At 34.5% G+C, this 16,278-nt stretch overlaps 1 protein-coding gene and 1 non-coding gene across 3 annotated transcripts in view; both read right to left on the bottom strand.

The window, feature by feature from the left end:
• Positions 1-16,278, bottom strand: part of Tmep (Transmembrane endosomal protein) — a 271,898-nt gene that overhangs the window by 20,840 nt on the left and 234,780 nt on the right. For both annotated transcript variants that reach the window (XM_069845341.1, XM_069845340.1), the window contains exons 5-8: positions 14,139-14,306; positions 13,789-13,958; positions 11,360-11,598; positions 7,367-7,451 (exon numbers count right to left, since the gene is read on the bottom strand). In XM_069845341.1, the coding sequence (XP_069701442.1) occupies positions 7,367-7,451; positions 11,360-11,598; positions 13,789-13,958; positions 14,139-14,306 (662 nt within the window). The remainder of the gene's footprint in view (positions 1-7,366; positions 7,452-11,359; positions 11,599-13,788; positions 13,959-14,138; positions 14,307-16,278) is intronic.
• On the bottom strand, positions 5,023-5,096 carry TRNAS-ACU (transfer RNA serine (anticodon ACU)). The gene has a single exon. It is a non-coding gene; the product is annotated as a tRNA-Ser (tRNA).

The raw sequence follows: 16,278 nt of genomic DNA, 5'->3' as shown, positions 1-16,278 counted from the left end.
TGAAGGAAAAGAAAATATACGAAACAGAAATCTCGAAACATCAAAAGGATGACAATCAACTACATTTACTTGGCTATATCCCACCCACAATTTCTGCATTGGGCATACATAAACTTGCTATCATACTTCCAACCGAACTCGTGAAATATTGAATAGAATAATTACTTGTCAATTTTATATTTAATAATTAAGTAATTAAAATTAACTTCAATTTGCTATAGATTATTTATTAATCACGTTACTGAAAACAATTAATAAAAACCACAACTAGCATATACAATGGTACAAGTACAAAGATCTCTTGAAATTAAGAGTTCTGACTACATAAAAATGTGGTGCGCTTGTCTACATCACAAACTTTACAGTGTACAAGTGAAAGCTTAATCTACTATGTGACTTGTGTGCATTTTACAAAAACAAATATCAAATTGGTGCACTGGTAAACTGCATATAATGGTGGAAAAACAATCTTGAGATCTAATATTTTGAATATGGTGTGTTTATATGTGGTTTTTCTATTGTAAACTCACCTTTAAATACATATTTATTTTACAAGAATACAGCAAAACAATTATAGCAATTTCACTTTCTAAGAAAAACATAATATGCCAAAATGTTTGTCTGAAAATCGACCTATAATTTTAGCAACTAAGTTACAGCTAGTTACTGGAAAGACAAAACTGTATAAAATTCTTTTCATGTTTATTCTTTCATCCTTTATTTTAATTTTATTCTAAAGGCATACATACAATAGGACTGAATAGGGCTAACCTGCTTATGACTCAATTCTATTCTCTATTTTATTACACTTCACAAAATGTGTTGAGTCAGAAGATGTATAAATTTCCAGTTCTACTCTATGTAATCTAAAAGATTTAATTATGAAGTAATATACTGTATTATTACACGTACGCTGCTGGAATTTATGACTGATACACGATTTTTCCTCGTTTAATTTCCACCCAACTTTTCCTTGAATCCTGTATCTGCACTCAATATAACCTGGATTCCACCATTTGCAGAGACTATATGTGAAATTAAAGACACAGAATGTCACTTTACTCTAGTGTAGTTCATAAAGGAAAATTAAACTGTGCAACTCTCAGAACTGCCACCACGACTTAAAAAAAAAAAAAAAAAAAATGTTAAAGACGAAAAGATCTCAGAACATGCATTGTGCAGTGTCACGTGGTATTTTGTGAAGAAAAGAAGCTAAATTGTAAGTCGTACATTAAAAAAAACACCATCAAGCATGTATTTAAAAAAAAAAAATCTGTTTATTGCAACTTAAATGGATGTGCCCGATAAGACTACCCACAATTTATTAACCAATGCTCTACAATAATATTGGGAAAGGAAGAAATAAAAATGTTAATTTTTAACTGAAATAGGTAGGATGTGATAATATTAATAGAGCAATATATAATGATATAACAACAATATGCCCTTTACTGCACCATTTCACTAACATTGCTGTGGTTTACTAAAGAATATACCCTGCTTGAAGGATAACTCAAAATTGTCTGCTCTGGTATGTTTGATTTATTTCCTACCGCCCAATTAAATTATTATCCACCATAATCTCTTTCTGCCGCATTAGTACACAGTTCAAAAGATAAATTTAGTCACTTCTTTAGATAGTCATAACTTTATTGGTTAATACATACTGCTACATTGAAATTCAAACTGAAATAATATTAAAATATATGAATCGATGATTGCAGGAAAGACCTCAGTCACTTCAGTATAGTTTTTAGATATAAAATAAAGCTATTTAAATGTTTCTACGACATTTATATATGTAGTTATTTCCTCTGGAAAGAATGCCTCAAGATATGCATCGTGTCTCTAAAGTAAGTTCCACTTTAATATTATGTTTATTCAAACACTACTTAATCTTAGACAATGTTTTGATTTTCTGACTGTCTGTCAAAAATTATAAGCCAGAATGGGTGCAAAGAACTCGATATACAGGTGTTTCCGAGGTGGTGTTACAAACTTTCAGGGATGATGGTGAAGGGCACATGTATCAATTTGAGATCAGGAACCCTGGTCCAGAAATGACCGAGTCGAAAGTTACAAGCAAAAATAGTTGTGTGGAAATGAAATAATTTAATTCCTCTTTACACCTTATTTATATGTATTTATCTGTACATCTTACACATACTGTATTCATCTGACGTTGTTTACGTTGTCTACTTACAATATTCCATTCAGTGTGCTGTCTGAGGGATGGGGACAGGAAACTACACTAAAGCAATGCAGATAGCATAATGTGTAACGGACATGGTCGGTCCTGATATGCATGTCTGTAGACAGCAGTGCATGTGTACAAGTTGCAATGTCCAGTCGATCAGTCCTAGTGAAATGGAGGAGTACACGAGAGCGGAATAAGCAGACCTGATTTTCGAATACGAATGAGCCAATGTGAACAGTAGACAAGCTCACAGATTGTATCGATACAAGTACCCACGTAGGAGACATCCGGCCCATACCATCTTTCCACAACTGTTCCAAGGGTTAAGGGAAGGAGGGCACGTGGTGCCAAATTACAATTCCATTTCCACACAACTATTTTTGCTTATAACTTTCGACTCAGTCATTTCCGGACCACTGTTCCTCATCTCAAATTGATACATGTGCCCTTCGCCATCATCCCTGAAAGTTTGTAACACCACCTCGAAAACACTCTGTAGAACTGTGGAGTAATGAAAACAAGGAACTTGAATGCATAATATCTGATGAAAAAATTTGTACTGACTTATTCAGATAAGTAATTAAAATTTTACACTAAAATACAACAAAACCAACAAACTTGGCATCCTACAACAGTTCAACTTAAAAAAATATACACACTCCATGATTTAAAGAGTGCTGCAAAGAGTTAGGTCCTGAGCCTGTGGGTTCAAGATGTGGTCAGGTCAAGGTTAAGCAAATAGGTTCAGACTACTAAGGGAGCAACATTGCTGTATGCGTGAGTAAACTACATTGTGAAGGAAAAGGACTGGGAGAGTAGAATGCGCACGCGTCTACAACCAACAATGAAATGTGTTTTAAAGTCACTTTTATTCAATAATGAATTTATATCTAGAAAATCGTGCTATGTTTTAAATATCTAGGTGATCATTTAGTAAGTTCAACAGATATAGTAATAAATTAATTTTAAATTTAAATAACGTACATTGCTTAAAATATAATACATGGCCAATGAAAATAGCAACATGTATACTAAACACGATCTCTGTCATTGGTGTATCATAGTAAGAAAATTGAATCAAGTTGTAGAAATGTACTTCCTTATATTTCAAAGTCTAGTTGATGTGATAACCATCGAACCAACCTGTAGATACGTTCTGCTTCCTTTCTAGCATATCCCTGTACAATTCAGTCACATCTAGTTCGGATGCAAAATGTAAAACAGAGAGAAAAAATTATGAGACCATGCACTGACCAAATGCTGAAAATCTTTTTTGTCTTCAATAATTGTATACAGAATCCTTCGATTTACAAAAGGTATGCATTTTTTTCCTTTTATGTTTATACAAACATATTTCTCACAGTAATGACGGTTAATATTTATTTGTAATGACAACAGGGCTCAATAGTAAAATATTGCTATGGAACATCGCATTTTTATATAGACTATACTTTGAGTGCTGACATTATATTGGCAAAAAATGCAAATAATAATAACACGTTTGTAATATTTTTATTTAAAAATTTCGATATAAAAACAAAGGATCCGGAAGTTCATTCATTTACACATTTCTTTCAGCTCTTTCAATGTCTAAACTACAAAATGCTGGCTGATAAGTTATCCATATTAACTATCAATTTTTAAGTTAGAACCTCACTAAGCCTAACTGGGGGCCGAATCTGGTTGAAACAGCAAATATTTAGATTATCAGAATTTATATTTCCCAATACAGTATACAGTAGAACCCCGATTATCCATGACCAGATTAACCGATTGCTGGATTATCCGACTATCTTTCTCTTGCTTTTTTTTTTTTTTTTTTTTTTTTTTTTTTGCTACAGACACATATATAGTCTGTCTTCTTCATATGTATGTACTACTACTATAAGTTATATTAGTATCAGTACGTATTTTTTCTAGAGTATGTTATTACAAACCTTGACACTTACACAGTATGATCTGCTGTTAGAGTTGCCGTACTGTAGAATTTCTATATAAAATATATTCCATGAATATAAAAAAAAAACGTGTTGTGCTAAGTACCGAAAAAAAAAAAAACGCAAATAATTGAGTGGTTCGGGGAAAGAGAAACTGTGGCTCATTTCGCATCAGGGTCCGAGATTGGTGTTACAACTGTGCGCGATTTAATAAAAATCAACAATAAAGTGTATAAAGTATGTAAATCTGCATGAGCCCTGTATTGTTCTTATGTTTCTGCTGACAGCATTACAAGGAATTTCCTTGCCTCTTAAAAACCCGTCATTGACAACTAGTCTTGATTGAGTGAACTTTTGATTCACTACCTAGCGTGTTAAACACAAGAACACGGAGGAAATTAAGAAATGCAAGTACTATTCACTTAATTTACGAAAATATTTTACGGTACAGATTATCCGATTTTTTTGCTTAACCGTTCAGTCCACCCCCTTCATTACCACGGATAATAGAGGTTCTACTGTATATTACTTTATTACTATTATTATTATTATTATTATTATTACTACTACTTTTAATAACGTTTATCTACAAGCCTGCGCCAGACACAAAATGTAATTCAAACTGGCATGTAACATCATTAAATGCAAATAACTCAGTACCTATAAGTGATGACAACACAAATCTAAATGTAAAAGGAGTAAAAACAGAGCTTTCTATCTACGAGTATGTAATTTATTTTATTACATAAAATATTTTACGTATTGTCACATAACAATTACTGAAAACATGCAACAATTTTCGCTTGCCTCCCCCCTCCCACATCTACCACACCCGAAGTATAAAAGTTGAAACTGTACCTATATTTGAATAATTTCAAGGAAAAATTGTTCCGGCGCCGGGTATCGATCCCGGGACCCTTCGCTTAGTGGGCGAATGCTCTACCGACTGAGCTACCCCAGGAACTAAACACGACACAGTCACAATTTTTCCTTTTTATATCCACACAACTCACATGAGCTGACAAGACGCCAGAACTCCTCTTGTACCTATATTTGCAAGTGAAATACGTAAGTAAACGCGAATTTTCGAATACATATTCAGATTTTAGATGCTTTCATGGTTTAAGAGTTTTGGTACAATTTATTAATAAAGTTTTGTTATCTACAGATAAACTATCATGTCAGTGCTAAACAAGCATGGGGAGTACATGGACGAATATACAGTAATGTTTAGTAAAATTCAAAACATACATATATATAATACTTTACATAATGTTATTCAACATCCCTGTCCCCGTTTATTTTTGTCATGCGTTTCTACTCTCCTCTAGTTGCTTCTAATGCACTATCCTCTTGATAAGGAGAGCACTCTCAGCCTATTGTGATACTTTACAGATATTCCCTTAACATACCGCGCATTATTAATTTTTTAATGCAATTTAATACCCTGTAATTCTTATCTCTGGTTAACAATACTGGCTACTAACTAGAAAGTTTTGGTTTCGATTCCCGACTCTGCCAAGGAATTTTTTCTTTGTTAGAAATTGTTTCTTTACATAATGTGGCCTGGTTGTCTTTCTCGTCCTTAGGTTTAAGCTAGATAAAAGTGTTAGGAAGGTACTGGCGTACTCTACTGCAAAACTCCCGTGAATATCCCTTTAAGGGATCACTATGGGTTGTTGCGAACCAATGGACAGAGGACTACTGCCGCCAAACAATGTTATCATTACTTATTTACAAATGGCTTTCAGAGAACCCAGAGGTTCATTGCCACCCTCACATAAATCCGCAATCGATCCCTATCCTGAGCAAGATTAATCCAGTCTCTACCATCATATCCCACCTCCCTCAAATCCATTTTAATATTATTCTCTCATCTACGTCTCAGCCTTCCTAAAGGTCTTTTTCTCCCTCAGGTGTCCCAACTAATATGTAGGCCTATTTCTGGATTCATCCATACATGCTGCATGCCCTGCCCATTTCAAACATCTGGATTTAACGTTCCTAATTATGTTAGGTGAAAAATACAATGCGTGCAGTTCTGTTGTGTAACTTTCCCCATTATTATTTGTTATTTCTTTAAAATCATATTTGTAAAACATTTCGATTCGAACTTCACGGGAAGTTTGAATCTAAGAGAATTTTTTACATTTTCATAACTTCTTTAAAAAATTTTCAGTATTGAGAGGTTGGCTAAAAATTCCGTTACATTTCTTGCCCGCTTCCATTTCAATTAATCAAAATTATTTACTACAAGGGTTCAGAGTGGTGAGGTTCTACTATATTACATTATCAATCAGAACACTTTTCATCATCACGTGAATTGGGGACTCGCTGTTGTTTTCGAGACTTTCCAGAAGGTACATCCTTCATTATATCAAAAGATCTACCTTTCGGTACAACCCCAATTATATACTAAGGCATGGAAAACAATTTTTTAAGATATAAGACTATCTTAAGGGGGCCAATAGAGACAAAATCTCTGTCAAGTGTTGGTCAAGAATTGCAAATAATCGCTGATTTTAAATAATGAAAGCATTTTTATTTCAACTTCTATGGAATAAATTTGAGTTTATACTCAGCATTCATATTTTACAGGAAACGCAATTTTCTTGATTAACTGGTGCATATTATTTTGTAGGTATTCAGACATGAACTTTCGGATCCCAGTTATAAAATAATAGTGGTTTTCTTCTGGAAAAAAAGGTGCAGAATATATTATAGTGGACGACGAGATGATTATTGTTCAGAGTACTTTTTACCTCTTTTTTGTCCAACTGTATGACTTTCACGGTCTAAATGGAGTTCAAAGAAAAATTATGTTAAAACATAATTATTAACACATTTCTGTTTCATTATGAAAAATACAATTAAAAAGTGCTGGAACGGCCTTCTAGCACATTCTGCCAGAGAAAAGCACTGATGATGATGATGATGATGATGATGATGATGATGATGATGATGATGATGATGATGATGATAATAATAATAATAATAATAATAATAATAATAATACTTGTAAATCGAAGGATACCTGCACTGAATTAGAGAATGATACAATTAAGGTCCACGTCACATGAATCTTTACTGACCAATACTACCAAACACAATATTTAATATAAACTTTTACCCTGTGGCATTATTTAAAAGGCCATAAAGCAAATATATTAGCATATCAAACGACTACATGCAATATGTCTTGATCATGCGAGGTATGCTGGAAACTACTTACCAGAGCTGTATTGTGTATATTGTTGATATTGTGGGTGGAAGTTGTGAATAGCATCCGTCATTATGTCTTTGGGGTTCATTGTTTCCTGTCAACATTAAAACGAGTGCTCTAAAAATTGAATTACGTTTAACCCAAGAAGTTACTGTTGATCTTATAGAGCAGGGGTCGTCAGCACAGAGCATGCTGGGGCTAGAATCTCATACCGGTGGAAAACGCAGTGCACTATGGTGCACTCCGTAGCTGCTAGCGGGTATGCTCTCTATCTCTCTGTGCTGCACGACTGTGCACATGGGACGGCACCGCGTACTCTTTGCACATTTCATCGAGTGCTGACGACCACTGTTATAGAGGAAAGACGCGAGCCTCAAACTATTTCAAACTAAAGTGAAGGTGGAGGTTGAAGGCAGTTCTTCCCGACTGTTCTTACCATCCTACAATACATTTTTATGCTCATTTCTGTAAGTTACATCACAGAGCTGACAATCGGTTTTTCACAATGAGTAACACCCACAGATTTCGTGACGTCTAAATAGATTGATAGGAACAATGTGAGAACAATCATCCAAAATTTACATACTGTAGTTAAATTTTTCTTACAAAAGAAATTATCTGATTGGAAATACGAATTTTACATCTACCGGTACTCAACAGTAACTTGTATGGGTGAATTTGAGAATAACATTAATTTTACAAATCTGTAATACTATGCATTTTTAACACACTGTATACTTATCCCTGTAGTTCATTAGTTTTGTTACTATTATTATTGTATTCAGTGACGTTTAATGAACTTGGTACTCAGGGGTGGCACTAGCAGGGGAGCTTTGACGGGCTAGTGCCCAACTAAATTTAACGTGTGGCCACTCTTCTTCCTTCATCCCCATTCAAAACAAACAATAAAAGTGCAGCTAAAACTTTTTTCAGAAAACATTTTCAATCCACCACAAATACAACTACGCCATCGTCAGAATACGAGCTTGGAATTACAGTCATCGTAAGCTAGTGTTCCAGGCTAAACTTCTTATTGGATAACCAAACCCTGACTCAACTAAACAGCTTCTGGCTTTGCAGAAGAGAATTTTAAGATGGGTAACCGAACTTTTGACCGGACACTGCCATCTGAATAAGCACTTAAATATATTGAGCCTTAGTGAAGATCCAACTTGCAAGAAATGTTGTTGTTTTCTAATGCCAGGCGTTTGACTATAAAGTCATTTGACCTCTTGCACTCCAAAAATTTTTTAAGCTATTATCATGGTCAGCCATTGAAGCGCAGATTTTGAGGTGTTCCGAATCCATTTCTTGGTTTGAGTTGCACAATGGGCAGTTAGGGAACTGATATATTCCAATTCTATGCAGGTGCTTGGCCAAACAATCATGGCCTGTTGCCAATCTAAATGCAGCTACAGACGATTTTCGTGGTAAATCGGGAATTAGCTGTGGATTATGATGCAGAGAGTTCCATTTTTTCCCTTGAGATTGTGTTATCAAATTTTGTTTGTTGAAGTCTAAGTATGTAGATTTAATAAATCTTTTCACAGAGTAATACGTAGATTTAGTAACAGGTCTGTAAGTAGCAGTGCTGTCCTTGCAAATCAAGATTTCAGGTATAACTCCCTGTAAAGTTGATTTGAATAATTTCGAGGGAAAAATTGTTCCGGAGCCGGGTATCGAACCCGGGACCTTTGGTTTAACGTACCAACGCTCTACCACTAAGCTACTCGGGAACTCTAACCGACACCGATCCAATTTTTCCCTCTATATCCACAGACCTCAAAGTGGGCTGACAACCGTCAAGCAACCAACTTTGAGTGATCACTAACTCCGTGTGACTTAAATTGTGGTTTTCTGTTAACGAACAGTGACGTGTATTATGCAAATCAAATGGTACGTTAAACCAAAGGTCCCGGGTTCGATACCCGGCTCCGGAACAATTTTTCCCTCGAAATTATTCAGTGCTGTCCTTCTTTGCTAATGCATCCGCATTCTCGTTTCCCAGGATTCCAAAATGGGATGGTATGCATTGGAATACAATTCTTTTATTGAGTGATATTAATTGAGAGAGCATTTTAGTTATTTCTGCTGTTTGAGATGAAGGTGTGTGTTTAGAGACTATTGATAGAATAGCTGCTTTGGAGTCTGACAATATAACTGCATTCTTAAATTTATTGATGTGGCATAGAAGATTCTTGAGACTTTCACTTATTGCAATGACTTTTCCATCAAAACTTGTTGTTCCATATCCAAGAGATTTATAAAGTGAGAAGAGACAGCACGTAACACCTGCACCGGCACCTTGTTCTCTGGAGATCAAGGATCCGTCGGTAAAAATGTGTAAAAATGCAAGAAATGTGGAATAGAGACCAAGTCAGCACCTCACATTTTGCTGGAATGCCTAGGTTTAAATCACATCAGTCATTGTTATCTCGGGAAACACATGTTGTCTCCCAAAGAATTTCAGGAAATTAAACCCTGTAGCATCGTAAAGCTAGTCACAAGTCCAGTTCATGGGGTGCACAATGTGCCATTTGTGCCTAAGTGTTATAGTAGCAGTCTATACCCGTAATTTGTGAACAGAAGAAGAATAAAAAGAAGAAGAAGCCAGTTCTCTGTCAACTGAACTACCAAGATGGTAACTGTTATATTTAGCTTATAACTTTTTCTTAGCAATTACTTAACAGCTTCATTTAGTTGTATGCAGTATCAGAAAAAAAGTAATGGGCCGAGTCTTGATGGCAGTCTTCCTGTATGTAAGCAACAAGTTTCGCAAGATTGTCCATAACTAGCATATATACAGGGTAGAAGTGAAATGGACTTGCAGATTTCCAGAGCGAAAAGCTCATGTTATATGTAACAAAAAACTATAATATCATATTGGTGGAAAGTTCATAGTTTTTTTAGAATTTTTTTTCCCCCAAATTTTTAACAATCTCTTATTGGGAAACTATTGTGAGTAGGATCATGATTTTTGTCCGATAGGAAATCTCTATGTTAACAAGTACAAATATTAAATACTGGTAACATTTGCCATGACCATCAATAATCCACTCTGAAAACAATTTTAATGTGATGTGACAGGACTGCCATGAGCATAACAGAAAATTCGTCGTTGGGGTTCCGTGATTCATTAAAGACACATGAAGTCGCATCTTACTTGAAAGAGAGACTAAAAAATAATACAGATATAGTTAAAGTAAGGAAAGTCAGAAATTTAATGGCCTTTCCATTAAAAGATCCCTCATGCCACTTTTCAGTAATTATTGCAATGCCACTGATGATTGATCACCTAGATTAAGTTCTGCTCACCCAAACATCCCTTCTTCTCAAATTCCAAATGCTGGTGCCACCACTGTTACCACTAGCACTCTTGTAAGTGAAGGGGTAAGAATGATATAGCCCTAAGCCACAAAGACAAATATCATAGGACAGTATATTAAAAGTTTAGAGTCAAGTGCTATTAGGTGCGGTACAGTTGATGACACTAAAGCTTGTAGGATAAAATACTATATTGAAGCTTTCATTGTGAAGATATTTTTGTTTATTGATATTAAGGGAATAAATGATAAGTTAATTTTTAATCCAATTCATGCTCCTAATCATGAATTAGATGAAGTTGAAATTAACATACCTCTTATTAAGGTAATTAATGAAAGAATTTTTGTTGAATTCTTCAGTGTATACTTAGGTGATATGTTGAGTAAATTAATAAATTTTATAATATTTTACTAATAGCTTCTCCGCTTTCCCAGATGAGAAAAAAAAATCTCTGTTAAAAGTGTGGCTTTGGACTGTCTCATTCTCATTCTTTCCAATAATCAAATCTGAATTAATATTTCATTAACTTAGTAACTTACGACACCGTAGATGTTAAAATGCTATAAGAGAAATGAATGTCAAAGACTGAAAGAGCATAAATATACAGTGTGTGGTGAAATTCAAAACAGTTTTGGGAGTTTAAATATAAACGACGTGAGCTTTACTATCACTACATACCTTAAGGCTGCTGGAAATACTTTGCATTGTTACACTTCGGCCATGGGAATCTGTAATACATCCTTGGGCGTATACTTGGTATGGGAAAGCATAACGCAATGCAATTGCAGCAAAAAACATTTCAATACAGATGAGAAAGTTCTGATAGCCTGCTGATACTGTGCCTGCACTTGTAGGTTGTCCATTGTCCACGATGGGGTCAATGACTTCGGCTCTTTCAAGAACTGCAAGCAACACACCTGTAGAACGAAAATAATTTATTGAAAACCAAATGTATCTATTATAACTATCTGCTGTAGAATTATAATTAAAATGGATCCAATGTGTCTATTTATCTTACATTAGAAGGATGAAGGTAACTACAAAGCCTTTGAAATCTAAATCACCTTCATAAGCTTCACTTTCTATTTTGGTGGAATTATTTACTTCAGATTTATAATACCGGTATCTAATATTCTATATCTTTTTACCAAGGTTAAGATGATTGGATGGACTGGTGGATGGTAGGATTGGATTTAAAATATGGTGGATAGTTGCCAGGGATAGGAAGTCCTGGAAGATCGTTTTGAAGGAAGCTGAGGCTCAATCAGAGCTAAAGCTTGTAATCCAGTAATGCCACAGTTTTTTCCTATTCTCTTTTCACATGTCCAGCCCACCTCAATTTTGACACTGCAACAGCTCTTATGACATCATGTGAAACAATAGAGGATATAAAATACAGCTTATCGTTTGATGGACAAAAAAAAAAAAAAGAGAGAGAGAGAGAGAGAGAGAGTAACAGTGAGACGTCCATTGCAAAAATAAATTGTATGCTGGCTTGAAACTATATAGTGAAAAGATATATTTTAAGAATTTGCATAATTTTATACAAATCTGAACTACTTTTTATGACAAAGAACATAAGATACACAAAACACCAGTGGCGAAGCTAGGGTGTAAATACTGGATAGGCTGAAAAAAATCTGCTTTCTTTGTATCTTTTATACAGTAATGTTTCTCGACTTTTCTATAACAACAATTCTTTGTGACACAGACTCTAAAAGAAGATGGCACTCACTCATTTTCACCCCAAAACATAATACAAGTATAATAATATAACTTATTTGTCTCAGAGCACTCTGTTAGCCAAGGATATTCTTATACCATGAAAATTAAAATTTTCTATTTTGTCTTCCTCCATCCGCTATTTTAATATGTAAATGTGGTGTCAATCTCCTTTTGTTTCATATGCCCAACTTGAAAATGGTTTCTCTTTTAATTTTGCAAATAATGACCTCAATGTTCTCTCAGTAAATGAGCCATTTTCCACAAAATTATTATGTAACACACACATGAATGCACTTTTGATTAAACTAACAGTCAACAATGCAGCGCATTCACAGAAAAAGAAACACAGCATGGTGTATTATATTGCGGTTGAGGCTAGCCCCTCTTCCTGCTACCAAATCGTAGTGAATCGATACCCCCTCCTCCTCGGCCTTCCCTCAAGCTTGCAAGTGCCACTGCTTGCGAGCTAGGTCATTGCGCCTTGCTACGAGGCTTTCTACGATAATCCTCTCGCAGTGGAATGGCTGCTAACAGTGAATTTAACATATGGAAGGATTGGAGTGAAACCAAGTGTTACGATATATTATTATTACCAACTTATACTGCTACTGGACATAACTCAATATTTTTGGATAGGTTAAGCCTAAGCTTCGTCACTGTAAAACACACATGCATACACATACATGTGCACTCTCTCTCTTTCTCTCTATCTCTATTTGACTTTAATAATCCGTGGCGCTACAGCCTGTTATGGGCCTAGACTGACCATCCGGCTGCTGGCCTCATGCTCACATGCCGAAGCAGAGGTGGACGATCATCCAACCAGAATGGAGGTATAGTGTGGTTAGCACGATGATCCCCCTCAGCGTATAGCTGGCTTTCGCAATCGGATTTCGCTACCTATTCTAGCTCCCCAAGTGCATCACAATGCTGGGTGGGCACCGGTCCCACACACTGGCTGAAATTTCATGAGAAAATTTCTTCCTCCATGAGGACTCGAACCAGCGCGCATTCCGTAACGCGAGTCTTAAGCAGGATGCCTTAGACCACGACGCCATGGCGCGGGACCTATTTGACTTTACTGGCAATTTTTATGGGACTTAAATCTCCAACAAAAACCTGACCAGATGTACATCCTTGATCAATTTTTGTGCTGTTTCAACCGCATGATCTATATGTTTACCGACTTCCTTGTACCAGGAGGATCCGTTCATCTACCCTGAGGGATGAACTTGAGGCTCAGGAGGTAAACAAAGTGTACAACCACATTTTATAGCAGAGAAAGTAAAACTGTACCTATGACAGATTCTACATACCACATCTATGCACACATAAGTTTAATTTTAATAACTGAAGTAACTGAACGTATTTCTCATATTTACCTTGCCAGAAGGAAAGAAAGATGACAGATTTGACAGTGCAGAATTTTAACACTGGTTCAAATGGCATCAAAAGATCTTTCGTGGCGAAGTAGAACAGGAACAGACCATATAGTGCAAGACTCACAGAGATGTTGTAGATAATTGTGACATACAGGTATCCACCATCAGGACTGTAAAAAAATTAATATAATTTGCAAAAATGTAATAGTGACTGCAATCTCTATAACAGCATAACAGTTTTTATAACTTTCTAACTATTGAGAACACATGAATTTAAATTAAAATAGGCAGAAACTGCACTATTAGTTAGGAATGGTCAAGTTCCACAAAGAATGCTTTTACGACCTTACCTCCAGTCACCGTCCCTGTAGTGGCCAAATGATTGAAGAATGATGATCACGAAAGCCATCACTGGTTTTACCAAGCAGAATTGCAGTGTTACTTGTTTACAAAACCTCAGAAAGCCAATTGTATACGTCTTCCCTACCAAGCAGCATGTTCCATACATACAATTTGATCTGAAAATTAAAAATGTTTGTGCTCGAATTTTTGTATAAAATCCAAAAGCATAAATATACATAGATTATTTTTAATTCAGCATAAGAAGCTTAACGGTGTCTTTACTTCATAAACAAATAAATCATAAATAGCAGAAGTGATTTCTGATCTAGCATAAACTCATTTTTGTTTCATTCTGCAATAATAATAATAATAATAATAATAATAATAATAATAATAATAATAATAATAATAATAATAATAATAATAATAATAATGATAATAATAATGATAATAATAATAATAGTAATAATTATTATTTAATAATTTATTCTCGCTTTTTTGTTGACTTTTAATATGTTCCAAATGTAGCATGTTCTTGCATGATTTTAAATCTTTTTCTGACAGTATGTTATAAATCTTAAAATAAATGTTTTCTGACTTCTCAGACTCTAAGTATAATCTATGTACAGTACTCAATATTAGACATAATCTGCGTCCATTAGATTATACTATCTGGAAAGAGTGCAGGCAGAATTTAATTTTTTGTCAGTGAATGAGTTCATATAATGGCACCGCAAGTACTTTAAATCCACCATCAAAGACTCTGTTGTTGCAATAAACATTGCTTCAGTGGCTGACCATGATAATATCTTCGACAAATATTGGAGTGCAAGAGGTCAAATTACTTTATTGTCAAATGCCTGGCATTAGAAAACAACAACATTACGAAATAAAATGCCATTTATTGTTCTAAAAATCGTAAAGATCTACAATAATTTGATAGATTGACAAGAGTTTCAAGTCATAACCTCTTGAGTCCTGAGGCATTTGCTGTTTTATTTTTAAAGTTCAATATAATTCTACACTTCAAAAAAAGTCACTGAGACAAGGAAAAATGCTGAAAAAATTCTGCAGGGTACAGTTAGGGCACGAATGCAGGTATATTATACCAGACTTCAGGTCTCTGCACATACATCTTATATCATAATCATGTATGAAGTATGGTATAGTATACTATACTCTCAGGAGTCAGGAAATTATTTATGCATTCTTAATTAGTGAATGATCAAATACAAAACATCAAAGGTGTAATACAGCATAGTACCGGTAGTTAAAAAAAAAAAAAAAAGACAATGCAAAAACGAAAATATATGAGATACGATAATTCAATAAACATTTTTAGTAAAGACAACAGACTGTAACAAATTAAACAGTTATGTATACAGACACTTCAGAAACAGCATTAGAAGGACAGTATAAATAAACATTATGGATGCATTAGCATCTGTCAAGACAGTACTCCAGTATGTTTATTAAACAGAAGTATCGTACTAAGAGAGCTAAAAATAAAGAGTAGATACATTTAAAATGACTTCTTAAGATTGATATAAAATGTTTTTCTTAAAAATGGGAAGTGAAGATGTGGAAGAGAAATCAGTATTACCATTGCAACCATTTCAAGATTTTCTCCGTCTGACATAATTATTGGCCCGAAGTTTAGGCCCTCCTGTAAAGTAACCATTAAAAGTGAACTTGTTCACCAGTTTTTAAACACATGTAGATAATATTACAGTCAAACAATTAACTTTAAGAATTATCACTTCTATTACCACCATATATACTTTAGAGATGTGAGTATTTCTTAGAACTACTCTACTTTTAACAGTTTCTAAACAAATGAAAAATAATGTTATTTTCTTCTTACATAATTTAAGTGTATTAATACTGAAATTATTGTTGCAATAGACATTAAGCATTTCTATATGGAACTATTAGAACAGGATGACCAGAGTTCCAGAATAAAAAAACGGGACACTTATTAAAGTTGACATGAATCAACATTTTATCTAAACATTCATTATTACTTGTGTTTATAATGTCAGTGAGCAATAAGGTCCATTTTTATTTATTTTAAAGTAATAAATACTATTCTGTTTACAAGAACTAGGCTATAATAATTATGCAAGTATATAACAGAGTAGCATGGAT

This window comes from Periplaneta americana, chromosome 14 (genome assembly GCF_040183065.1).
Source record: "Periplaneta americana isolate PAMFEO1 chromosome 14, P.americana_PAMFEO1_priV1, whole genome shotgun sequence".
NCBI classification, from domain to species: domain Eukaryota; kingdom Metazoa; phylum Arthropoda; class Insecta; order Blattodea; family Blattidae; genus Periplaneta; species Periplaneta americana.
This window is presented reverse-complemented; position numbering and strand designations above follow the sequence as displayed.